This window comes from Mauremys mutica, chromosome 2 (genome assembly GCF_020497125.1).
Source record: "Mauremys mutica isolate MM-2020 ecotype Southern chromosome 2, ASM2049712v1, whole genome shotgun sequence".
NCBI lineage: Eukaryota > Metazoa > Chordata > Testudines > Geoemydidae > Mauremys > Mauremys mutica.
This window is the reverse complement of record NC_059073.1, coordinates 4275024-4300164: the sequence shown is the minus strand read 5'-3', so window position 1 is coordinate 4300164 and position 25141 is coordinate 4275024. Positions and strand designations below refer to the sequence as shown.

The 25141-nt window shown below is 55.2% G+C and overlaps 1 protein-coding gene across 2 annotated transcripts in view; it reads left to right on the top strand.

Moving 5' to 3' along the window:
• SHARPIN (SHANK associated RH domain interactor) overlaps window positions 1-25141 on the top strand; it is a 40472-nt gene that overhangs the window by 3989 nt on the left and 11342 nt on the right. For both annotated transcript variants that reach the window (XM_045007264.1, XM_045007266.1), the window contains exons 2-8: window positions 8374-8548; window positions 10644-10760; window positions 11406-11547; window positions 12057-12147; window positions 12777-13056; window positions 15077-15213; window positions 15825-15998. In XM_045007264.1, the coding sequence (XP_044863199.1) occupies window positions 8374-8548; window positions 10644-10760; window positions 11406-11547; window positions 12057-12147; window positions 12777-13056; window positions 15077-15213; window positions 15825-15998 (1116 nt within the window). The remainder of the gene's footprint in view (window positions 1-8373; window positions 8549-10643; window positions 10761-11405; window positions 11548-12056; window positions 12148-12776; window positions 13057-15076; window positions 15214-15824; window positions 15999-25141) is intronic.

Genomic DNA, 25141 nt, shown 5'->3' with positions numbered 1-25141 from the left:
GCAGAGCTTATGCTGATCAATGTCCTCTTGTTTCCTCCTCCTCGACTGTCAAGTCTGTCTGTATCCACCTATTGTCTCATCTTATAAGTAGGTTATAACTCTCTGGGCCAGGGAGACTCTGTGTTCTGTTTGTGCAGTGCCTAGCGCAGTGGGGCCTGGACCCTGACTAGGGCTCTAGGTGCTACCATAAGACAGATAATGCTCCCTGTCTGTCTGTCTGACAGTCTGTCTGTCACTGGGACACGCCAGGCCATCCACCCTAACCGTGGCTCCTGAGGACATCCCCTGCCGCACTGCTGCTGAAGCCCCAAGTCTGGGGGCACATGTGCCCCTCGTGCTGGTGCGTGCACATCCACACCGGCATTCCCGCGGGACGTCAGCTGCGAAAGAGCCTAGTGAGTCCAGCAGCAAAGGGGGCGTTGGGATTCCCTCTCGTTCTTCCTAAATCCCCCACCCTCGACTCCAGGTGGTCCAGGATGCTGGAGCCTGGGAGCAGGACCACCTCTCCTTCAGCCTCTGCCAGGGCATCCTGTCCACTCTCCCCTCACCTCCTCTCTCCACTTCCCTGGCCTCCTGTCTCCAAATACAATCAAATACCTTCCTCCTGTTCCCAGAGTTCTGTCTTCCTGCCCTGCTCGCCTGGAACTTCTTAGCCACCTGCCTCCCGTGCACTGCTCTGCTCCAGACTGGGGCTCCTGGCCCTTCCCCGCTCGCCTTGTGCGCATTGCTGTTTGATAGGAAATAATCCCTGCCCCGTTGCCACTCCACAGTATTGCTGTGGTGAGTGCTAGTGCAGGCAGAGCAAGTAAAAATGCTTGTGCCCTGTCTGCTCTAGTGCTCACTCTGGTGGATGTGCACAGGGCTAGTGCCAGGGAGGGGTTCCCAAAAAGGGGCAGACAGCCCCTGGGATTCCCCAGTTGAGGGGTGCTCTTTCCTTTATGCAAAAAGAACAGGAGGACTTGTGGCACCGTAGAGACTAACAAATGTATTTGAGCATAAGCTTTCGTGGGCTACAGCCCACTTCTTCGGATGCATAGAATGGAACATCTATTGAGGATATATATACACCCGTACAGAGAGCATGAAAAGGTGGGAGTTGTCTTACCAGCTCTGAGAGGCCAATTAAGTAAGAAAAAAACGTTTGAAGTGAAAATCAAGATAGCCCAGTACAGACATTACAAACATTGAATCTATCTCCCCTTGTAAGTATTCTCACCCTTCTTATCAAACTGTCTGTACTGGGCTATCTTGATTATCACTTCAAAAGTTTTTTTTTACTTAATTGGCCTCTCAGAGTTGGTAAGACAACTCCCACCTTCTCATGCTCTCTGTATGTGTATATTTATCTCCTCACTATATGTTCCATTCTGTGCATCCGAAGAAGTGGGCTGTAGCCCACAAAAGCGTCTGCTGAAATAAATGTGTTAGTCTCTAAGGTGCCGCAAGTGCTCCTGTTCTTTTTGCGGATACAGACTAACACGGCTGCTACTCTGAAACCTTTCCTTTATGCTGTCACATCTGCCTGATGCTCATCTGCCTCCGAGTCCCTCCCTCTCTCTCAGCTCTCCATTTCTCGTTGGTGCGTGAGGGGCTCTCTGGACGCTGCTGCGTGTGTGGAGGCTGCTACAGGAAATATGATCTGGTAAAGGCCAGGGCCTCTCAGCTTTCATTGGAAATGTTCTCTAGGGCAAGCTGAGGTCATGTCACCTTCCCTGCTTGCTGCTGCTGTGCTGCGTGGGTAGCTCAGCTGTGTCGCTGCAGCCCCTTCCCTTCCCCGAGACAGGCGCCTGCTCTCTGCTGCATGCGCGACTCGTGCCGGTGCTGGATATAGAGGGCTAAGGACGTCCCCTAGCAGAGGGTGTTGCAGGATTTCCAGCGGGGGTGAATGGAAAGGAGACAAGCTTCATTTTGTACCTCTGCTGGCTTGGTCTCCCCCTCTGATCGCTTACCTGGGGACTCTGGACAAGTTCGCTTCTGTCTGGGGTTGGATTTCACCAAAGAGCCATTTTAAGTGACTCCCCTTCCCTACCCTGTCTCTTGCACAGCTGACCTCCAGGGCAGGTGGGTTTGCATCAGCAAAACCCTGGCTGGGGGGTATTTTCCCTCAGGCTGTAAGGCTGCTACTGGACGGTTATTTACAGAAAGAGCAGGGCAGTGCACTAAAAATCCTCCTTTGTAGCATCTTAGGCTTAGCACTGCCCCCCTTTCTAAGCCCAAGTGCCCCAGGCTGAGTCAGCGTAGCCCAGCACCCGCCCCACAATGACCCTTGGGTCATCTGCCCTTTAAAGAACCAGGTTTTCCTGCCTTGTGCAACACAGGCTGGTGACACTGCGGGTCAGATTGCAGTGCAGTGAACCTGGCCCCACTGCTGCTAGCAGATGACAAATGACTTTCTCCTCAGCTGATGGGATTGGCAGTGAGTGTAAAGACATGTGAGGGCACTTCATGAAAGCTCCACTTCTGCTACAAGCACAGCCAGGCTGTGGGACCAGACCAGTGAGTAACGCTCAGACCTGGCCCGGTGCGGACGGGTAGCTCACCCTGACCCGGCTGGGCATGGAACAGCAGGCTCTTCTCCTCAGCCGTCCCCTGCAGCCCTGTGGTGTCCCATTGGTTCTCATGGCTGGCCCTCCACAAGACCCCTGGGACATTCTTTTCATTTGTTATACATTTTTGGAAATGTCTTGTTTAGTTTTATGCATTCCCCTACCCTGGGGGTCAGGTCCTCCCTTAGGGTGTGGGGAGGCCCTGGGGGGGGGGGGGTGGTTTGCACATGAGCCTTCCCTGCACTCTTCCCAGAACAGCAGCTCCTGTCCTATGGGTCTGGCTCCCTGCTCTGGGCATTGCAGCCTGGTGCATAGCACTTGAGTTTGGCCTGGCTGCTCCTCAGTCACGATGACAGGGGGTAGGGGGTGGCCAGGAGCTAGTCGTGCTGCACCCCCACATGCTAGGTTGCCATTTCTGGAGCAGGGAGCTGGGCCCAGCCCTGCAGGACAGGAGCCCCTGCTGCAGGATGGGTTTTTCCATTTTTTTCCATGTTTCACATTTGCAAAAAAACAGGGCTCTACCAATAGCCCCACCCGGGCTGGGGCAAACCGAGTCCAGCCCAACAGGACACCCACACGTCAGGTCTTCAGCCTGCATTCAGGCTTTACTGCCTTTCAGCCCCTCTCCAGGGCTTTCTGTGCCGCTGTCCTCACGGGGCTGGGAAGGGAACTCAGGTCCATCTTCCACTCTGGGCTCCAGTATGGGGGCTCGCTAAGCAGCTACGGGCTATCTGCTCAGACCCCCTGCTTCCTCCCTCTCCCGGTCGCTAGGCCTTTCGCACAGCAACTCCTTGGGCTCACTCTTCTGCAGATCCCAAAAGAAAGGAGATTAGTTACAAGGAACAATACAAATGTAAAGGCCCTGCACCAGGCTACCTGCTCCGCAGAGGCTCTGGCATTCTCAGCATGGCCCCTGACCCCAGGCCTCCAGACACGCTCTAGGTTTCCTCTGGCCCTAGCTGGGCCTTCCCTCACGAGCTACCCTAAGAGGTCCGCTACTTTCCCTTTTAACCAACCCCTCCAGGCTTGATACCTCTGTGTCTGTCTACACAGCAACTAGACACCCAGGGCTGACCCTGCCAGCCCACTCGCTCACGGGGCCGGGCTGTGGGGCTGTTTCACTGCTGTGTGCACTCTGGGCTGGGACTGCAGCCCGAGCTCTGGGACACTCCCACCCCACAGGGTCCGAGAGCCCAGAAGTGTGCACAGCAATGAAAGAGCTGGCCATTGGGTGTGGGTTTCTCTTTGCTGCGTAGGCAGACCCTCCCTGGGGTAACAGGGTGGAGCTGATGGAGTCCCCAGGCTCCCATTACCCCCTTCCAGGGGAAGGAGGGGTAGCTCAGTGGTTTGAGCATTGGCCTGCTAAACCCAGGGTTGTGAGTTCAGTCCCTGAGGGGGCCACTTAGGGATGTGGGGCAAAATCAGTACTTGGTCCTGCTAGTGAAGGCAGGGGGCTGGACTTGATGACCTTTCAGGGTCCCTTCCAGTTCTGTGAGGTAGGTATATCTCCATATATTAATAGTGTCTCACTGTTTTCCTGTAGTCTGCTGTTCAGATCCGTCTGTTGTCTAGCCTTAGACTTAGGCTGTAAACTCTCTGGGGCAGAGCGTGTCTGCACAGTGCCCAGCACGGTGGAGTTCTGGGCCACAACTAGAGCTCCAGGCTCTAGGGTAATCAGATCGAGGATGATGCTAAAGGACTTGCCATGGGATCCCGTGATCAGAAGAGATGCCAGGTGGGCGGTGAAGAGTCAAACGTCTGTCACGGCTAGGGAAGCAGTGCACAGACTGGGGCCTGGCCATTGGAGCGGGAGTACTGGACTTGTGGAGGAAGAGAGGCAGGGGGCTTGTGTACGCTAATAGGGCAGAAGTGAGCCCAGGAAGCAGCCCCTAGGAAAGTTGATTGAGCAGAGTAGGTCATAGGTCCAAACTCCTCGACTCCAGGAAACGAAGTCTGGATCTTTGGAGCCAAAATGTGTGTTTTATCCTAAAGGAAAGTGCTAAAGAACCTAATTACCAGACAGGTAGCGGGGCAGTGTGGGGGAAGGGCCAGCGAGTGCTCCAAGCCCCAGCTGTGCCTGATCCCAGCTTTGAGAGCTGACTTCTCCAAGGAACAGTCCAAACACAGTTAGGAGGAGCTGCCAGATCTTACCTGCAGCCTGGCCAGCTCAGTAGGGCTTCTCTCCTCCCGCAGCCGGTTCAAGCCACGTCCTTCTTCCCTGCCCCTCCAACCACAGGCCTTTTCCTCTCCCATATCTGACCTCTGTCCTGCTCAGAGAGCACCTGCTAGGTTGGAGACCTGCCCATCGCCTCTTGGGAGGATCCCTGTCTTGGGCCGTCGCCAGGTTTTACAGACATCACTTTGTCACTGACAACAGACTTTGCTTATGATGCAGCTAGAAATGATCTCAGGACTCACTGCCCTACCCAACCCCCGGAGGTGTGCTGGGTCCTAACATGGAAACGGACAGACGAGCTTCCTGCCCCCAGCACTTAGTCTCCTCTTCGAGGCGGCTCCAGGAGCGGGTGTAACAAGCAGCTGGGAGGCTGGATGAGGAAGGACAGCCATGTGATCACTCTGCTTGGGCACCTGTTCATCCTGACAGTTCCCTTAGTCCTCCTGCAATTCTCTCCCTCTCAGAGGACGGCTCCTTCCTGCCCACCAGGGGGTAGCATAAGACAGGGCCCACCCCTCTCTGGAGTGCAGAGACCCCGTGATTGATTTAGAAACAATCAATCACTTTATAAAAGAGGCAAATTCTTCTCACACTACGTTTAGCAAATGGGGTTTCGCCTCCTTTCCTTCTGGCCAGGGGTCCAGCGTGACGGATGGCCCTGTCCGGCACGTCTCATAAGGCCTTTGGACAACAGCCAGTTCGCAGCAAAGCAGGAGGAGAATACGGATGTGTTCTTCTGTGTCATGGCTTCACTGTAAGGATCCTGCTGCCAAGCGCTGTGCGTGTGGCTGTCACCGATTGCTCTGTCTGGCTTCTCATTGGCTCAGGCACGATACAGCTTCCAGTTACGCATCCAAGTACAGTAGCAAATACCTGGGTCACGCCTCATTTTAATCCCTGTCCCCTGCATCCATGGTGGCTGAGGCTCCAGCATTGGGCTAGCAGGAGCCAGAAAGTGAAATGGCCTGGCTCTAATGTCACAGGCCCAGCTGAGAAGAGAACAGGAAAGCCCGCTTTGTGGATGGCTGGGGGGAGGAATAAATTCCAATGTTCAACTCTAGTCACCTTTTGGGGGGGGCGGGGTGGGGGGAGGGGAGGGGTGTTTAATACAGGAAGTCAAACTTAAAACAAGAAAAGCCAGACAATGTCCCTTGAACCTCCTGCGCCTCCCCCATTTTTACATGCAGCATTAAACCCTAAGGTGCCTTCACTGCCCGCCTGCTGTCTGGTCCCCGGCTGTGCCCTGAGAGGCAATGCATGGCCTGCTGGTAGGTCTGGAAAGCAGCGTGGCCCTGCGGAGCTCCGCTCCCCGCTCTGAGAGAGGCAGCAGGGACAGCCAGCTCTCCAGAGCTGCTTTGTTTTTACCAGGGATAGCTTTAACCTGAAGGAAGGCTAGACGGGAGGGGGCACTAGTGACAAGTTATTTATATTGGGCCGTGGCTGTGCATGGGCCATCACAGGCCACAGAAGTGAGGTCCCTGCCCCCTGGAGGTCAGGCTCATGTTAGAAGACAGGATGACCGGACATGGACAGTCAGACAAACAGGAGATGGTGTCATAGGTGTGGCTAGAACCAAAGAATGGCCGTACTGGGTCAGACCAATGGTCCAGCTAGCCCCGTATCCTGTCTTCTGACAGCGACCAGGGCAATTTGAGTGATCCATCCTATCATCCAGTTCCAGCTTCTGGCAGTCAGAGGTTTAGAGACACCTAGAACATGGGGCTAATAGCCATTGATGGACATATCTTCCAGGAACATGTCCAGTTCTTTTTTGAATACAGTTGTAGTTTTGGCCTTCACACCATCCCCAGCCAAGCAATTCCACATGATGACTGAGTTGTGTGAAGAAGTACTTGCTTTGTTTATTTTAAGCCTGCTGCCTGATAATTTCACTGGGGACCCCTGGCTCTTTTGTTAGGTGAAGGGGTAAATAAGAGTTTTTCTCCACACCAGTCATGATTTTATAGACCTCTGCCACCTCCCTCCTTAGTCGTCTGTTTTCCAGCTGAACCGTCCCAGTCTTATTAATCTCTCCTCATATGGAAGCCGTTCCACACCCCTAATCATTTTTGTTGCCCTTCTCTGCACTTTTTCAAATTCTAATGTATCTTTTTTGAGATGGGGCAACCAGACCTGCATGCAGTGTCCAAGGTGTGGGCGTACCATGGATTTATATAGCAGCATTATGGTATTTTCTGTCATCGTCTCTATCCCTTTCCTAATGGTTCCTAACTTTCTGTTTGCTTTTTTGACTGCCGTTGCACTTTGAGTGGATGTTTTCAGAGAACTATCCACAGTGACTCCAAGATCTCTTTCCTGAGCAGTAACAGCTAAATTAGATCCCATCATTTTGTACGTAGAGTTGGGATTGTGTTTTCTAACGTGCATTACTTTGCGTTTATCAACATAGAATTTCATCTGCTCTGTAGTCACTCAGTGTAATGAGATCCCTGTGGCACGTCGCAGTCTGTTTTGGCCTTAATTGTAGCACCCCCTGCTGGCAGAGAATGGCACTGCAACCCCCCCTCAATTTCTCCTCACCAGGGTCCTCTGTCTGTCTGGGAGAGTCCCGTGGCTCAGTCACTTGGAGTTCCAGCTCCCTTCCAAGGGAACACAAGTCCAGACAAGCAAAGGTTCTTCTGTCCTGCCTGGTTTCTTTCCACCCACCTCCAGACTCCGTTCCCAGCGCCTTCTGGGCTACCCTGAAGTCTCTCTGCTCTGGGGTAGAGTGCTGACTCCCAGGCTGCTTCCCGGAGTCCCCTCCTTCTTCCAGCTCTTCCCTCAGGGCCTTCCACAGCCACTCGACTTGCCCCCAGGCTTCCTCCTCCAAACTGAGCTTTCTGGGCCCTGTTATGAGGCCCAGGTGTTTCAGACTCTCACCTGACCCCAGTTAGTCCTGGGTGGCAACTAATTATGGCACAGGTGGGGCTAACTGAACAGGGCTGGCTAGCCCCAGGCCTTGTGGCCCTTAAAGGGGCAGGCCACCCTGTTACAGAGGGGCCTTGGGGTTTGGGGAGTGGTCCCCTCCGAGAGCCACTGCGCAGGGCATTCCTAGGGCTCACTCTTTTTAGATGTCTGTTGTGGTTTTGTGCTCCCAGAGGGTGACAAATAGAAGTGGCAGTGGCCGTGTCCTCTCTCTGTGGTGATGGAGCCAGCTGCGTCTTGCTGAAACACGCTCCTGTGAGAGACCTTGGGCTGAAATGGTGCAGGAGATTCTAGGACAGGTGGAGGATTGCAGGGTACTTCTGTTTTGGTAACGTGTGAGCTGGGCACTGCCCAGGATTTTGGTGTCACATCCTCACGTCTGCTCACCAGACACGCACAGGTCGTCACGCGGTACGGTCAAGGGCTGGCCCTGCTCCCATCGTGCCCTCTTGTAGACTCAGCATGGAAGCTCCTCGGGATGGGGCTGCTGTTGGCCCCGAGCCTGCAGACTTAGGCACTTGCTTAACTTCACTTGCAGAAGTTTTCTTAAGCACCTCGCGCAGCATCAGCCCTTAACATCTGGTAAGAGGATCTCTGGAATGTCCCAGGTTACTGGAGCCCTGGCCAAAGACAGGGGCCGGAGAGCAGTGGGGGGTGGGGGGAAGGCATGTTGCCTTGCTCACGCCTTGGGGTGGCCTCATGACCCTCTCCTTGGTCTGTCCCCAGAGCATTGCAGAGTATAACCTCAAAGACATCTCGTACACGGTGAAGAACGCCTCGTGCCACGAGCTGACGGTCCTTAGCAGCTCAGACGACCCCATGGTGTTTCACTTTGAAGATGAGCGGGAGGCACAGAAGTGGTGGACGGTTGTCAGCAGCTCCCTGCGGGAGGTGCAGAAAGGTCAGCGATGGGCAGGCCGGGTTCTCAGGGGCGGGCTGTGTCCTGGTAGCATTCACGTGTTAGAGAGAGACACACAGGGGGTGTAATGCAGGGGCAATGCCAGGCTTCTCCTGGCCCAGGGCAGCACTGGCACCTCGCCCAGAGCCCCAAGGCCGTAGCCGCTGTATGTAACGAGCAGATTGCAGGTCCCTCTCATATGGGGATAGGGACAGCGGGTAGTCTTAGTGCTGCTGTTAAGGTGTCTCAGCTGGGTAGCACCACAGCCTCCACCTCTCACACCCGCTGGGTCTAGACGGCGGGACGCGTGTCATCTGAGGTGCATGGCATGTCTCTGGTGGTAAGCAGCAGCCTGGATTTGCTCTGTCAGTGGTGGCGATCTGGCAAATAGCACTGGCTGGGGGCTCCAGGAAAGCAGGGGCCGGTCTCTGGCTGGGCTGTGCACTGGTTGTGGGTGGGACGCAGGCAGGCAGTGTCTGTGCCAGGGCTGGGCTGGGGGCGGCTGGTGTGCACTGGTCAGTTATCAAGCTGGGGACAGGAGTCGGGGTTGAGCCGGATCAGGATACCAAGGAGTCAGGGTCAAGCACCAGGTTACAGACAGGAGGCAAGTAGCGGAGTTGGGGATGAATCGGGGTCAGGAGCTGGAGTTCAGGGCCCACAGCAAGGCGTGGGCTGGAGTGGAAGCAAGCACACAATCTGCGTGTGCTCAGACAGCCCCCGGACTGGCTTCCTGCTTTGTGTACCGGCACTGGCCATCAGGAGGCCACAGTGCTTCCTGCAGTGCCTAGTTTCACAGGGTCCCCCCGCTGGAACCCGGCCTGAGGTCCCATGGCGAGGCCCAGAACCTCCATGGTCCCAGGTTCTAGTCTGGCAGGTGCTTACAGGCTGGGCGTCAGCAGGACTCAGATGTGGAGAGGCAGGCAGCAGAACTGATGCTCTCCCAAGCAGCACCCACTCTGACACTAGGAGTCGCCACTTGCAGATCATATAATTCTTTGTGTGGCTGTTCCTCCTCTCTGTGCTGTGATCAGCAAGAGAGAGTTACCGTTTGCACTGCTGCCATTAGGGTTAAGAATTAACACTCAGCTATGATGAATGGTACAGTCCATAATCCTTGGGCGGTGGTTTCAGGTTGGCTGTAGGCTTGGCATGCGTTACTGAAGTGGGTGCTCCTGATTCACCTTTCAAAGGTTTCCTCACAACTGTAAGGGCTAGAGACTTAGATATCTGTGTTTTTGTAATGCTAGCTGAGATTCTGGAGCCCCCGGTGGCAGCCCTCAGGAGTATTGGCTAACTGAGCCGCCATGAGCCAGCTCCGCTTGACCCCTGAGTGGCAGAGTGCCAGCAGGGTGAGGGTGCCATGTCTCTTCTCTCGGGCCACAGTCAGCCATGGAGAGAACTCACTGCCTTGTCTGTAGAGTTTAGTACAGATTGGTCAGTGGATTTAGTGCTAATTCAAGCCAGGGACTGCTGGGGCTGGTATAGCGTTGGCTGGTTCCCTGCAGCACTCTGCCAGTGCACAGCCATCCTGGCCTACCGCGCTCTGCCAGGGCCTTGGCATGAGATTGCGAGACTGCTTGTACCAGCAGCTGCCCAGGGTCTCTTCCTCCCGCCCTGGCCTTGCCCTTGCTAGGAGGGAAGATAAACCTCACCGTGAGGGAGCGAACTGGTGGGAGGAGGTCTGGAGAGATAGGAAGGGCCTGGGAGTAACTGCACAGATTCCCCCGGGCAAGGGGGAAGGTGCTCGCCCGCAGGACGGGAGGAGCAGAAATGCTGTCACTGCCCAAAGGAGTGCCCTGAGGACCCAGGGAAACAGCGTGTGCCTGCGCCCTTGGGTGCTGCGATTGTCGGGGTAACTGTGACCGTGGCGGGTGAAGCATTTCAGACCATGTGCGCGTGAGCTGACGTTAGCCCTTCAGTCACCGAACACCTGGGTGGGGCAGATTGCGATTGCACCCCTGCCATTCGCAGCCTCTCCGGGAAGCCTCCATACCGACCCACCTTTTCCTTGCGGAGCTAACACCAGAGCTTCCCAAGGGTGGCGCGGGCTTGGCTGTCCTGTCTCCTATGGCTACAGCGTCTCCTGGTTCTCTTTCAGCTGCTGAGAGTCCCAGTGTGCTGGTGTCACAGCCCGCTCCCCTGCCCTCTGCCAGCGGGAATGCGCTGCCCGTGCTGCCATCAGACGCGTCTCACTCCTTGGAGCTCTCAAATAAAGGTAGTGAAGAGTGGAGGGTTCCTTGGCCCTTCACGTAGGGCAGGAATTGTCACCGCACGGCAGCTACAGGCGTGAAAGCCCAGGGCCAGGAGTCCAGCTCCGCCTGCTCCCCATGCTCAGGCTGCCAGACTCCTCTCTCAAAGCCGCCGGTTCTGTAGGCCTGGGACACAATGGCTAGAGATCAGTGCCGGGGTGCTCAGCCTGTGCGGGGGCTCGGTTTGGATGCTCAGCTTGACAGAAATGACTAAACTCTTGGTTGTTTCAGCCAGTGCCCTTCTTTGCTCCCACAAAACCCCCTTTTCTCTCCCTCCGCCCTGCGTGTGCCCCTCTAGCAAGGCAAGTGCCACAGGGCCACGCCGGCTGAGGCATGCAGAGGGGCGGTGCAGTGCAGGCGTGGGCTGCTGCTCCTCCTGGATGCTGCACGCCGGCCCCTGGCTGGCCAGAGTCAGGGGCTGACCCCGGGGGAGGAGCACTTCCCCAGTCTCCCTGTGGAGCCTGAGTGCTGCTCCTGGACTAGCTGCCAGCCTGCACACAAGGTCAGAAGCAGCACTCCGGTGCCCACCGCGAGGCAGGGCCATTGGCGGTGCCCCGTGGGGACACATTGACACAAACTCCCCCTAGCTCGGTGTCTCCTGCCTTCCCTAGAGGAGTTAGCGCTCCGCCTCGCTAGAGCCATTGAGTTCGGGGACGACCAGGCGGCCTCGCAGTGCGCCATGGCGCTGGCTCGGCAGCAGGCCTCCTTGCACATCCTACTGAAGGAATCCAGCTACCCCGCCAACGAGATCAGGTGAGCCCTTCGCACTGGCCGTGGGCACCCTGCGCCTTCCCTGCGTGGAGCCAATCTCCCTCGCTCTGCCATTGCTCCTTACTCCTGCCGTGAACATCCAGCCCTTCCAACGGTGCCCTGGAGCCCTCTGGGGCAGGGGGGTCTGGCACAAGAGGGACCCAATCCTGACTGGGGCCTTCAGGTGCCACCAGACTAGAAACAGTCAGTAAGCGTCTCTCCTCTCCTCATGCTCTGCAGAGCAAAGGGTTTTACTTTGAACCAGCTTCTCCCCTGCTGGGGCGTGTGGGGAGCTCACCGTCAGCACGCCTTGGCCCCTCCCCCTTGCTACTCTGTCACTTGCGTCTTTCCGGGAAAGCCCTTGTGCTGGAGCATGGGCGGGAGCACAGAGGTAACGTGCTGGGCAAGGCAGCGCTGGGATTTCTGCTTGTCCCTGGCCTTCAGGGTGTGTCTAGAAGCCAGTGCAGCACTAACACAGACCCTGCTGACGGGTACCGGGCCTCTTCTCTCAGGATGAAGGTTGGAGTGGAAGATGCGATGTGCTCCGCCAACATCACCATCAGAGTCCATGCTCACATGACCATTGGGACGCTGAGGCAGCAGGTATGACACAGTGCTCGTGCGACTGCCTGGAGGAACTGGGCCATGGGATGCCAAGTCCAGGGGCGGCTCCAGTCCCCAGCACGCCAAGCCCGTGCTTGGGGCGGCAAGCCGGGGGGGGGCGCTCTGCCGGGCGCTGCGAGGGCGGCAGGCAGGCTGCCCTCGGCGGCTTGCCTGTGGAGGGTCCGCTGGTCCCGCGGCTTCAGCGGACCTCCCGCAGGAGAACCGAAGCCGCGGGACCAGCGGACCCTCCGCAGGCAAGCCGCCGAGGGCAGCCTGCCTGCCGTGCTTGGGGCGGCAAAAAGCCGAGAGCCGCCCCTGGCCAAGTCCCACTGGCCCACGGAGCCCATCGCCTGCCTTTTAGCAGGGCCACCCAGAGATGCTTCAGCTGTAAATTCTTAGCCGTGCTGCATGGCTGCTGGCTCCATGTCTGGAGAGAGAGCTGGGGATCCAGTCAGCTCTCTCCTCTAGCAGGGCTGGTGGTGGTTCCCTGGGGTATGAGGAACGCTGGTGAACACTGGTTTGAACCCAGCTTGGCGCAAAGCCACAGGGTGGAGCTGAAAGCTGCTGGGATGCGGGCGTGTGGGGATGTCACGGTGGTGGAATGTCCGTTGCCTTCTCCCACCCTGCAGGTTTTCCAGGATTACGGGTTCCACCCCAGCGTGCAGCGGTGGATCATCGGCCAGTGCCTGTGCGTGGACGATCGGACGATAGGCTCGTATGGCATTCGGAAGGACGGAGACACAGCCTTCCTGTATCTGCTGTCAGCCAAGAGGGCCAACCTCTCCGAGCAGCGCTGCGAGGAGGACCAAGCACTGGTCATGCTGCCCCTGGCCCCCTCGCTCCCCGACAGCTCTGGCACTGACGAGAAGCGCAGATACAGCACCTTGCCAAACATGGCTCCAAAGAAAGGTCTGACGTGCTTCCTACTGCTCACAGACGGGAACCCTGGGTGGGGTTGGGGCCAGATCCTCTGCTGGAGTGACCAGGCTCAGCGTCCCCCAAGACAGGGGAGCCAGCCACCTGGACGGACCCTAGCTGAGGATTGGGCCAGGGGTTTGTTACTGCTGAAATGCTTCCAGTCCCAGGCGTGGGGCCAGAGAGACAGGCACAGCTGCAGGGTCTTAATGTGTGGATGAGACAGTGGTGTAGGGAGGAGGATTTAGGATTATTAGGGACTGGGGAACCTTTTGGGAAAGGAGCCCACACAGGAAGGATGGGCTCCCCCTAACTCCCAACAGAACCAGATTGCTGGTGTGTACAAGTCAGAAGGTCGACGGGCTGGGGAAAGCCAGCGGGTGCAGAGGAGCATGTGGTTCAGACAGAGACTGCCCTTAGGGGAGGATCTATTAATGGAGATTTTCTATATCCTTGTAAGGAGGAGAGGCTGGAAGTTGGTAAAGCACAGGTAGGAGGTAGTGAGGAACAGTCAGATGTAAGAGTCCCATTTAAATCTAACACACGAAGGCAAGGAACTGAATATTGTCCGAATGTACAAGTGCTTGTATACAGATGCCGGAAGTGTAAATATTAAGATGGCTGAACTAGAGTGCCTGGCATTAAGTGGTGATGTCGATATATAATAGGTATTGCGGACACTTGGTGGAATGAGAGTAATCAGTGGGATATGGTAATACCAGGGAACAAATATACAGGAATGACAGAGTCGGTCACGCTGGTGGGGATGTGGCATTATATGTGAACGAAAGCGTAGAGTCAAATAAAGTACAAATTTTAAATGACTCAAACCGCACCATAGAATCTCTCTGGATAGAAAGTCCATGCTTGACCAATAAGCATGTACCAGTCAGAATATACTATTGACCACCTGACCAGGATGGTGATACTGATTGTGAAATGCTCAGGGAAATTAGAGAGGCTGCTAAGGCAGAAAATGCAACAATAATGGGGGATTTCCACTATCCCCATGTTGACTGGGAACATGTCGCTTTAAGAAGAGATGCAGAGATAAAATTGGTAGACACATTAAATGACTGCTTTTTGGAGCAGCTAGTCCTGGAACCCACAACGGGAGAGGCAATTCTTGATTTATTCCTAAGTGAAACACAGGATCTGGTCCAAGAGGTGAATATATCTGAACTGCTTGGTAATAGCAACCATAATGTAATTAAATTTAATATCCTTGTAGGGGGAAAAATGCCAAAAAAGAAAACAAGAAAACACCCCTATAGCATTTAACTTCAAAAAGGGGAACTACACAAAAATGAGGAAGCTAGTTAAATATAAATGAAAAGGAAAAGTTGCAGGGGTGAAACGTCTGCAAACTGCATGAAGACTATTTAAAAACACCGTAATAGAGACTCACACTAAATTAATACCCCACATAAAAAAAATTGTAAGTGGATCAAAAAAATGCTACCCTGGCTTAACAACAGAGTGAAAGAGTCAGTTAGAGACGAAAAGGCATCCTTTGTAAATGGGAAGTCAAACCCTAGTGGGAAAATAGAAAGGAGCCGAACCTCTGGCAAGTCAAGTGTAAAAGTCTGAGGCAGAGCCTACCATGGAGTGGTACAACTCGTTCCGAAGCCCTCTTCCCCGTCTCTCTAATAGCTGTCTCTCTGCCAGGTGAGGGCTGGGGGCTGGCCCCTTTGTGCTGGGAGGAAAGGGAGTTGTTCCGCTCCCCTGTAGAGTGAGCTGCTCCTGCGTGGGGTGAGTGCTCTGCCCCCCAGTGGGGGTGGGGGGCAATCGGAGCGCAGGGCATTGCATACTTTGCTGTTCCCAGCATCTCACTGTGCAGTCGTGGTGCAAAGGAGAGGCCTCTTGCCCCGTGCAGTGATCTGTGGTGGCACAGCTCCCTGCGCAGCCAGGCCTTGGTGACCGTCCGTGTTAGGCTGAACTGCACTGACTCAGCCAGGCGAATTTCAGACCTGGTGTTTGTAACGTGTCTGTTTGCTGGTGTCTGCCCCTCTAGCGTGGGTCGCTGACAACAGCGGGAAGATGAATATCGGAGAAATCAGCCGCCACCTGGGCATGCTGCAGCTCACCAACCCCTTACCCAGCCAGTCCAAAGCACCCCCAGCCGCTGCTGCTCCACCGTCCCCCGCGCAGGTATGCACCTGTCTGACCCCTACCCCCAACCTGTCCTCCCCCGTGCAGGTATTCGCCCGTCCGATCCCTACCCCCAACCTGCCCTCCCCTGTGCAGGTATGTGCCCGTCTGATCCCTACGACCACCCCACCCCCTCTGCCCCATCTCTGCTCTCACGTGGGCAGGTTTGTACCCTGTCTGGCTGCGCCACCCTCCCCTTCAAGAGCCCAGGGACTCAGGCCTGAACAGGGCAGGTGTGAAGAGCAGTGGATGAGGACAGTCCTCGTGCAGTGGAGTAACAGATCCGCCTTTTGCAGACACTGTCTGTGCCTGGTGCTGCCTTGGGGCCATCACGGTCAGAGGCCTGGTCCCCTGGGAGAAAGTGCGCACACCGCTCTGGGTGGAGGGGCTGACCCCCTTCTTTCAGAGGTGGATTTTCTCTGCTTCTTTGTCTGTTGCATGTCCTTCGGCTTGGCAGTCCACCTTCCCTGGGAGCCTGCAGGGGAGACTGTTAACCCGGGTGCTCCCACGGGCGCTGGGAACGTGGTTCCCAGGCAGTTGATGGAGAAGGCGGCAGCCCCTCCTGCTCGCTCAGTGCTGTGTGGGTGAAGGGCTTGTCTTGTTCTCTGCAGACAGGCTGGTCATGTGCAAAATGTACCTTCATCAACAAGCCCACGCGGCCAGGCTGCGAGATGTGCAGCACGGACCGGCCGGCGGAATACATGGTGCCGGGCAGCTACCAGCCGGATGAGACGGAGCTCTGGAGGATGCAGCAGGAGGAAAAGGGGATCTTGCAGTACCAGCAGGTAACTCTGCAGGCAGCTCTGCCCTGGGGGGCAGCCATGGTGCCCTCACCACTCTGTCGGGGACGGCGCCGGGGAGGATGAATCTATAGTAGCCGCCTACCAGCCGCCACTTGGTGGTGTTTGATGGGTGCATGGATGCCCTGGCAAGGACAACTACTCAGCAGGGGCCCCGCCACGTGGTGTCAGGGAGAGCTGCCCTCCTCTCCAATAGCGAAAGGCAGAGCCTGTGGCCCTCGGCCCCTCCAGCCGGGCTGTTACAGGTGAGGGCAGCCACTGGCCATGCTACAGTGGGACCCTGTCAGCGTTTCCCTCACCCGCGCCTCTACAGCAGTGACTTCATTAGGGCTCCGTTCACAGGGGCGGTGGGTGCGGGGCACTGCAGCCTGAGCTTGGCATGACACGGACTCCTGGACCGGCAGCTCCTTCCCTTCTCTTTCAGCTCCATGCACCGGCGCCCTGTGGGCGGGCACGTGTTTGTCACACGCGACGAGTGGTGAGGAGTGGAAGGAGCTGCGTTGGGCTGGCTTGGCTAGCAAGGCCTTGGCTGGGCTAATTTGTTGGAGCTGTATATCCCATAGGGGTGACAGCGCCTGCAGACACCCCAGTGTAGACATGGCTCCAACAGGCTGGGCCTTGGCTCTGCTGTGGCTTCAGCCAGGGGCACTGCCCCTGTTGGGAACTGTGTCTCCACCTGCTACCCCAGCCAAGGCCCAGAGTGCCGCAGAGCTCCGGCGAGACAGGCTCGGTGACTGACAAAACCCTTCTCTGCTTTCTTTTTTCTCTCGTGCTGGAATCTCACTAGGAAAAGGGAAGGAGAGAAGATGGCTCGGCCACACACTACACCCAGAGCCCAGGCTCCCTGGATGACTTCATCCACCTCTCCTCGGAATTCTGCTAGCCACGTCTCATGCCTGGCCGCCCTGGACTGCCCCGCCCCAGCCCCTCTCGCGCGGGGCTGAGCCCTCCCGTGCGCGGCCTGGGGCATCCGTTTGTGCCGGGTCACCATACTTGGTCAGACTGTAGAGTCAGTATGGTAACTGTGTTCCCCCATGGAGAGCAGCGGGCAGGCCGCGGCATTACACTGTGCTACCGGTGACTGTGGGGCTGCCAAGCCATGGACAGGGCCACTGCCAACTGGCCTTGGGCCTGTCCCAAGAGGGGTGGATCCCAAGCGAGAGCATGGCTCTCATTGCGCAGAGGGGCCTCTTTCCTGGCGGCTTGGAGGGCTGAGGATCTGGCTGAGCTAGGTCTGGCCTGGTGGGATGAGGCAGCTTTCTCAGGCAGTTTCACGTCTGTCTGTGTCTTCCCTGCACGGGTTTGGCGATGGTGCTTCTCCGCATTGTGGGTCCTACAGCTGAGAGACGGAGCGAGTGGAGTATGTGCTAGCACAGGGCCAGGCCATGGCAGCGCTGCAGCTTGGAGTGGCTAGTGCTGCCTCCATGGCTTGGGGGGTGAGGGCCCTTCATGGTGCAGTCAGAGCTCTCCCCCCCCCTCCATGGCTGGTCCTGCCTAGGTGGGCTGCACAGACCTCCCTACCCGGCTGGACTGGCTGCTTTCACCCACAGCACCGCCTCTGCGGCAGGCCCGGCCCTGCCTGTTTGCGCGTGCCCAAGCACAGCTCCTGCACCAATGGTCTGTCTCTCTGGTGCGCATACAGGCCACGCGCCTTGGGCAGCTGTCCCACAGGGCTTCCTTAGGAGGCCGCTCCCCCTGTCGGCGTGATGGTGTGTGGCTCCGGGGGGCGGGGGCTCCGTGGTCTCTGCCTCGTTCTTTTAGGCGAGAGCAGCGTAGGCGGATCTGACGCCCCTGCAGAGAGGCGCTGGCTGCTGCCGTCAATCACTGCTGTGCTGTTGGGAGAGCAAATTGGAAGGAAGGGGAGCGTCTGTGTGCACCTCCCAGAGAGCCACTCGCATTCCAGGCTTCAGGGTGCTTGTTCCGTTAGGTTTACAGACAGCAAGGGGGATGGGTGCTGCTGGGGATCACCCTCCAGCCAGCCAGCCCAGGAGAGCCGCAGAGGTTGTTGACCACAGGCTAGAAAAAGGCCCATTTCCCCAGGGCGTAGGCTGACCCTGTCAGGCCGGCTCCAAGCCTCTTGTGCCCCTGGGAATTGCAGTGCCTTGCTCTAAACCACAGGAGCCAAACTGCTCAGCCAAGAGCTGTGCTGAACCAGCACAGAATAGAGCCAGCTGCAGCCTTCACCTTCCAGCTGAAGATGCAGCCCCTGGCCAGTCCAGGTCCTGCCTGCTGCAGGTGGAGGCTGCTCAGGCTACGATGCAGCACTGCATGCTGGGACCCGTGTATTAAAGTTTGGAGCTGCCAGCCATGCACCGGCTGTAGGACGGAAGTGGCCAAAGCGTCTGCGAGACACATGCTGCTCCCCTGCCTGGAGAGCGTGGCTCTGACACCAGTGTGCTCAGGGGCGCCGTGTGGTATCTGGCTGAGTCTCGCTGGCATCAAATCCTTAGTGGCGAGGTCTGGCCTGCAGAGACTACAGCTCCCAGCATGCAGTGCTTCAGTGCCCTGGCAGCTGGGAATATGATGGAGGAGCATGATGGGAACCAGTAGTCTCTGTGGCTGCCCATGTGATGCTGGGCCACGCTTTGGGCTAGCAGAGCACGAGCTCCTCCTCTCCTGTAACCTCTTGTGGTGCAGCCTGTGCCCAGTTCCTTGTATGGAGTGTGATGGACAGTGATTGCTCAGCTGCAGGTACTGGAAGAGTTCGCATCTGAGTTCCTTGGTCTATTAAAGATTTCTCTCAAAAGCGCGTCTTTCCCGGTGTGTTATTGGGCAGCCGGCAGGGACTTGGGCCCGGTCTGCACAGAGGCATGCAGCATTGGACTAAAGGGGTGCTGGCCCTGGCGAGATGCTCTTGTGCCTTGAGGGGTGGTTTGGGTTAGTTTAATCTGTTTTTTACTGGATTACGCTAACTCAAAAGGAGCCAATCATAGCAACACACAACAGCCAGATGGGATCAGAGCCCGGGGTCCGGTCTCTCTCAGCGTTACCTGGGGTTTCTCAGAACCCAAAGCAGGGGTAACGTAACTATTTCTCTCCAGGCGGTGTCAGGGATAAATCAATGGGAACCCAGCGCTTCCATCTGATAAACGATTGATAAAACCAAGTGTGCTCTTACTAGAACTACGAGTTATTAGATATTAAGTGCGCGCGCACACACACTCTCTCTCTCTCTCTCTCTCTCTCTCGGTTTAAGACACCCCAGATATAGTTACCCATCGTCTGAGATGGTTTCAAGTGATCACCTGCCGGGCTTCTAGGGGCCCTCTTTCCGTCCAGCTGATGGAGAGTTTAGATGTCAGCTCCTTGTCTGAAGAAAAGCTCCTTGGACTGCTCCAAGATATTTATTTGTACCTAATCTTTTATAGCTCTCTCTAACAAAACACATAACCTATAGTGACTCCTAGTGGGTCAGTATATAACAACTGCTACTGAGTCACCAATTCTAATTTCAAAAAACTACTCATTATCTCCAAACATTTCTAATATTTCTATCTGTAACAACAATATGTTAGAGGCACCTTAAACCAGGGGCTCTTCACTCACTCTCTCTTCCATAACTTTCTCTCCCACCCCCCATTCTGATTAACAAACTGCAAGTACGCAGCTGTCTGACCTTATCTCACAAAGGACTAAGATTATTCCCAGCTCTGTGATGTTTGGTTTTCAGCTGGCAGTGCTGCACATACAAAACGGTTGACTGCAGTACTGTCAAATTCTGGGGTACATGCAGGAATGTCAGATTCCAAGTGGCAACACTAGGTTCTGCAGAGGAAGTTGCAAGAACCTGGCAAGAGGAGATGTGGGATAATCTGCCCCCAGCCCCATCTCCTGGTCTCCGTTAATTAGAGATAGGCTTCAGCCTCGAAAGCAGCAGGTTTTATCTCTCTCCTAAAGCTCCTCTCTTAGCACTTGCTGCTCTAACTCTGGATGTTCGTGTTAACCCTAGAAATGTCCAGTCCATTTTGGAAGCTTGTTAATAAATCGACAGTCCTACAGCCAGCGCAAAGGCTGAGCCGCATGTGTGCTGGGAAGAAAACACCAAAACCCAGAACTCGCTGATGGATACTTAACTTGAGTGTATAAAAGGGAATCTCGAGTAGGGGGAGAGAGGTTGTTTTACCGCTGCGGTATCTGGTAGTGGGATGGGAAGTGGGACCTGGAGAGGCCAGAACAGGCTTGGGAGCAGGTCGGAACCCCCAGGACCCTTCCAGCCTAGAGCAGGCTGCCAGCCCCACCCCCCACCAAGTCTCCCTAGTTCACTTGTTCCCCCTTATCTGTCTGGCTCCCTATTCGCAGGGAGCTTCCACCCCTGCAGGAACAAATACTTGGTGATGGGCTCCTTGTCTAGCAGGGAAAGGTCGAACACGAATCAATGGCAGGAGGTTGAATCTAGACCAATTCAGACTGGAAATAAATCATAAATCTTTAGCAGTGAGGGTCACTAACTGTGGGCCTATGGAGAACACATGCTTAACCAGTTTAATTCACTTGTAGTTCAGTTGCCTCTTCTCAAATGCACGGCTGGAATTACCCAGGCAAACCCACAGTTCCCCTCAGTGCATGAGCCAACGTGTCGCCATGGTGTCGTGAGTGATTATGGATAGTAATGCTGGTGGCATCCATCTCTAACATCCACTGAGGTGGTCATTGAAGGACAGTGGTCTGCCTTGAGGAGTGTGGCATCCCTGATTTGCAATTGGAGTTCCTCCTGCTCGAGGGGGCTGCCCCCCCAAGACAGAAGAGCTCCACCCACCCTAAGCAGTCTGGTTTCTTTTCAAGGTGCCAGCCACTGACCTTTCACGCCCCTGCTTTAATAGAAACCCCTCTGCTGCACGAAGGCAAGTGATGATGATTTTGTCTGTCGGAGGTTTCGCTGGCCATTTGGGGCATTTTATAGGAGTTGGGAGCTCGTCCCCAACCCCATCCTGGCCCCAACAGCCCTTTTAGGAGGCCAGCAAGTGGTCAAGCTCGTGTTCTCCACTGGCCCATAGCATGTTTGTGCCATGAGAGCAGGCTGCCTCCTGCTACTACAGGATGAGCTCTCATGGTGAGGGGATGTGATGGACGGGGTGGAAGGAAACATGCTGATTTGGGGTGGCGATGACAGAAGATGAGCACATGGGGTTGTGCTGCTGGTGAGGAAGCAGATCAGCCCCTGTAAGTTGGTCAGCAGCGGGTTAATGACCCTCAGCTTGGCAGCCTGTCCTCATAGTGTGACTTGTCGGGTGTTCTGCCCTGCTACTGACTGGTGATGAAGAGTCTGAGAAATTCTGTGGCGATACCGAGAAGGCGTTAACAGCTGCTCACCATAGAGATGTGTTAATTGGACAAGGTGACCGGAATCCATGCATTGGTCCTGAGCATTCCCCAGAATGCTGCCGCTGTGTCGGGAAGCTTGCGCATGGCCAGACAAACAGCAGAGGAGTCGGCTCAGTGCAGTTAGCAAATACCTTGTTCAAGCACAAACTGTCCAGGCAATGGATGTGGACAGTGCTGGATTTGGGGACCCCGAACCAGTCTGACTTCACTGTAATTTTGAACAGGGGGTGTGATGGGGAGTTGATCCTTCTAGAAAGCGGACATAGGATCTGATCGTAACGTAGTAATAGCCAACATAAAGATCAAACGGCAAAGAAAGAATGACCTGCAGGTATCTTCAGGCTCTGTTATAATGTCAACAAACTGAAAGTCCATGGAACAAGTGGAATTCAAGAAGACAACTGAACAAAAGCTGCAAAGCTTCTGCACAAGTAGCGTAAATCAGATAGAGTACAACATCTGCTGCACTACAGAGACAGTGGATGAATTCCTGGGGAAACAGATCCTAAAGAAGAAACCTTGGATCACGGAGTTGTGTGATCAATGAAGGAAGCTAAGAGCATAATGGAAGATGGATGAAAGGCAAGAGAGCAATATTCCCATATGACACCAGAAATAAATGCGGGGATTAAAGTGGCAAAAGAAGATGGGCTCAAACAACAGTGCAGCGATATACAGAACTGCTTTGTGGCAAATGCCAGTAGGAAGGCCTGCCAAACCATCAAGACACTTTTGAAAGGTGTCTCTGTCAGGAAACACACCTTTTCACCCCCACGTGCCAGGAACTGTCTATTAGAACCCAAACAAATGTTAAGTTGGAAGTGAAAGAAGCAGAGGGGATATCTGTGAGAAGTTGGACTTATCCCAGTGAACCTCCTCCTGCAATTGAAGAAGTTGCGGATGCCGTGTGAACATTGAAAAGCAATAAAGCCCCTGAAGTGGACAACATACAAGCAGAACAAATCCAAAGGGGTGGAGCAGCCCCCATCCCAGCTTGTCAATGCCATTTGGGAGCCTGGAGGGTGGCCTGAGACGTGGGAACTCTGCTGCTTCTGGAAATTACTGCACAATCTCATTATTGACACCCCCTAGTAAAAGTCTGCTGTGCATCATTCTGAAGAGAATGCGCTCAGAAGAGGGGAGTTTCTGTCTGAAGAACAAGCGGGGCTTAGATCCCAAAGAAATACAATGGAGCAAATGTTCAGTCCATATGTGAGAAAGTGCTGGAGAATGATGGGAAGCTGCTCCAAGCTTTGGTGGATTTTGCTAAGGCGTTTGTCACCATATGGCACAAACCTCTTGTGGCAGCTGCTCGGAGCCGGTGAAAATGTAATAAGGCCGACACAAAATCTCTGTGGCAGTTCAATGGCTCTGGGGCATGCTGGGCATGAGCAAAGTAGTTGGTTCAACTTGAGGACAGCTGTCAGACAGGGCTGCTTGTTATCACTGACCCTCTTCAGCAGTTATCATGAAGAAATCTTGGAACCAGGCAGGAGGGTGTACGCATAGGTGAACAACAAACTAGTCGGCTGTGCTTCGCCCATGAGATTGACGTGATTGGATTGTCCCAAGAGGAGGTTGTCGCAAGACGAGGTTTCACTCGGTCTGTCTCTTCCCCCCAAGCATCCCCCTCCCGCTGCTCTTTGTAGGGGAAACACCTCCTCCGCCCCCAGCTGGCTCTACTGATTCAAGCCCACGCCCCACCCCAGGTGTGGCAGGTAGGGATCACTGGGCAGGGCTGGCCAGCTCCCAGCCTCCACCCCTTGAAAGGCCAGGCTGTCTCACAGTTCCTTTCGGAAGACAGTGCTCTGTGGGGCTTGGAAAGGGATCTGGGAGCTGCCAGGCCAGTCTCAGCCCCTGGCTCCTTGGCCTCTCGTTCTGTTGGGAAGCCTCCGTGCCGAGCGCTGATCGTGTAGCAGGTGCCCTTTGGGACCCAACAGACATGGTGCTGCCAACCCCAAAGGCTCAAAGATTGCGAGTCAGACCCCAAAACTCACGAGGGGCCCAGAAGCCATGAGACTTCATGGAAAGAGATGAGAGTGAGGGGTGGATGTAATTTTTATTTTATTTTATTTTGGAGGGGGGGGTGACAATTAGTGCTGCCAGTGGTCCAAAATGTACTAAGGGGACTTTGACCCCTGCTGCAGGAGCCCTCACCCCCATATCTGCCTGTCCCCTGCTCCCCCCAGCAGCTGTGCTCCTCCTGGGGCTCTCTCGCAGACCTGGGTGGTAGGCTGCAGCAGGGTCCCCTTCCAAGCAGGGGGCAGCTCCAGGGTTCTTCCCCCTGTGACCTGATGGATTCTCACCGGCCCCGGGGAGTTTAGCAGATGGTCACTACGGTGACTGACCCTCAGTTAATCCCACAGCTCCAAGTGTCACTGTTGCCGGCCGGCCCCAGAAAGATGGGGAGAAAGGACACCAGAGTGCAGGAGGCCTTGCAGCAGGCGGCTGATAAACTAAACATGGACACACCCCACGTCTTCAGTCCCATTTCCCCATAAAGCCTCTTACTGCTCAGGCCGCAGGGTCCTAGGTGGGCAGGAGCCAGAGCAGCTGGGACAGCCACTGGCTGGCTTCCTGACTAGCTTCCTGCTAGGCCACCAATGAGCCCAGCTGCCCTGCTTTGGAACGGGGGGTGGTCACAGCCCCTAAAGCGGCAGCTCCGCCTCTGGCTTATGACTCTGGCATTTGAATCATAGAATCATAGAATCTCAGGGTTGGAAGGGACCTCAGGAGGTATCTAGTCCAACCCTCTGCTCAAAGCAGGACCAACCTCAACTAAATCATCCCAGCCAGGGCTTTGTCAAGCCTGACCTTAAAAACCTCTTAAGGAAGGAGATTCCACTACCTCCCTAGGTAACCCATTCCAGTTCTTCACCACCCTCCGTTTCCTAATATCCAACCTAAACCTCCCCTACTGCAACTTGAGACTTACTCCTTGTTCTGTCATCTGCTACCACTGAGAACAACCTCGCTCCATCCTCTTTGGAACCCACCTTCAGGTAGTTGAAGGCTGCTATCAAATCCCCCCTTGCTCTTCTCTTCTGCAGATTAAACAAGCCAGTTCCCTCAGCCTCTCCTCATAAGTCATGTGCTCCAGCCCCCTAATCATTTTTGTTGCCCTCCGCTCTCTCCAATTTGTTCACATGCTTTCTGTAATGGGGGCCCAAAACTGGATGCAATACTCCAGATGTTGCCTCACTAGTGCTGACTAGAGGGGAATAATGTCCCTCAATCTGCTGGCAATGCTCCTACTAATGCAGCCCAATATGCCATTAGCCTTTTTGGCAACGCGGGCACACTGTCGACTCATATCCAGCTTCTCAGCCACTGTAACCTCTAGGTCCTTTTCTGCAGAACTGCTGCCTAGCCATTCGGTCCCTAGTCTGTAGCAGTGCATGGGATTCTTCCGTTCTAAGTGCAGGACTCTGCACTTGTCCTTGTTGAACCTCATCAGATTTCTTTTGGCCCAATCTTCTAATTTGTGTAGGTCACTCTGGACCCTATTCCTACCCTCCAGTGTATCTACCTCTCCCCCAAGCTTAGTGTCATCCACAAACTTGCTGAGGGTGCAATCCATCCCATCCTCCAGATCATTAATGAAGATGTTGAACAAAACCAGCCCCAGGACCGACCCTTGGGGCACTTCGCTTGATACCGGCTGCCAACTAGACATGGAGCCGTTGATCACAACCCATTGAGCCCGCTGAGTCCTTGACCCCCACACATCACTATTGAGGGGCTGCTCCAGCTCCCCTGCTAGTCCAAAGCTTCCTTCCCTGCTCTGCTCTGGGAGAAGGCTTGTA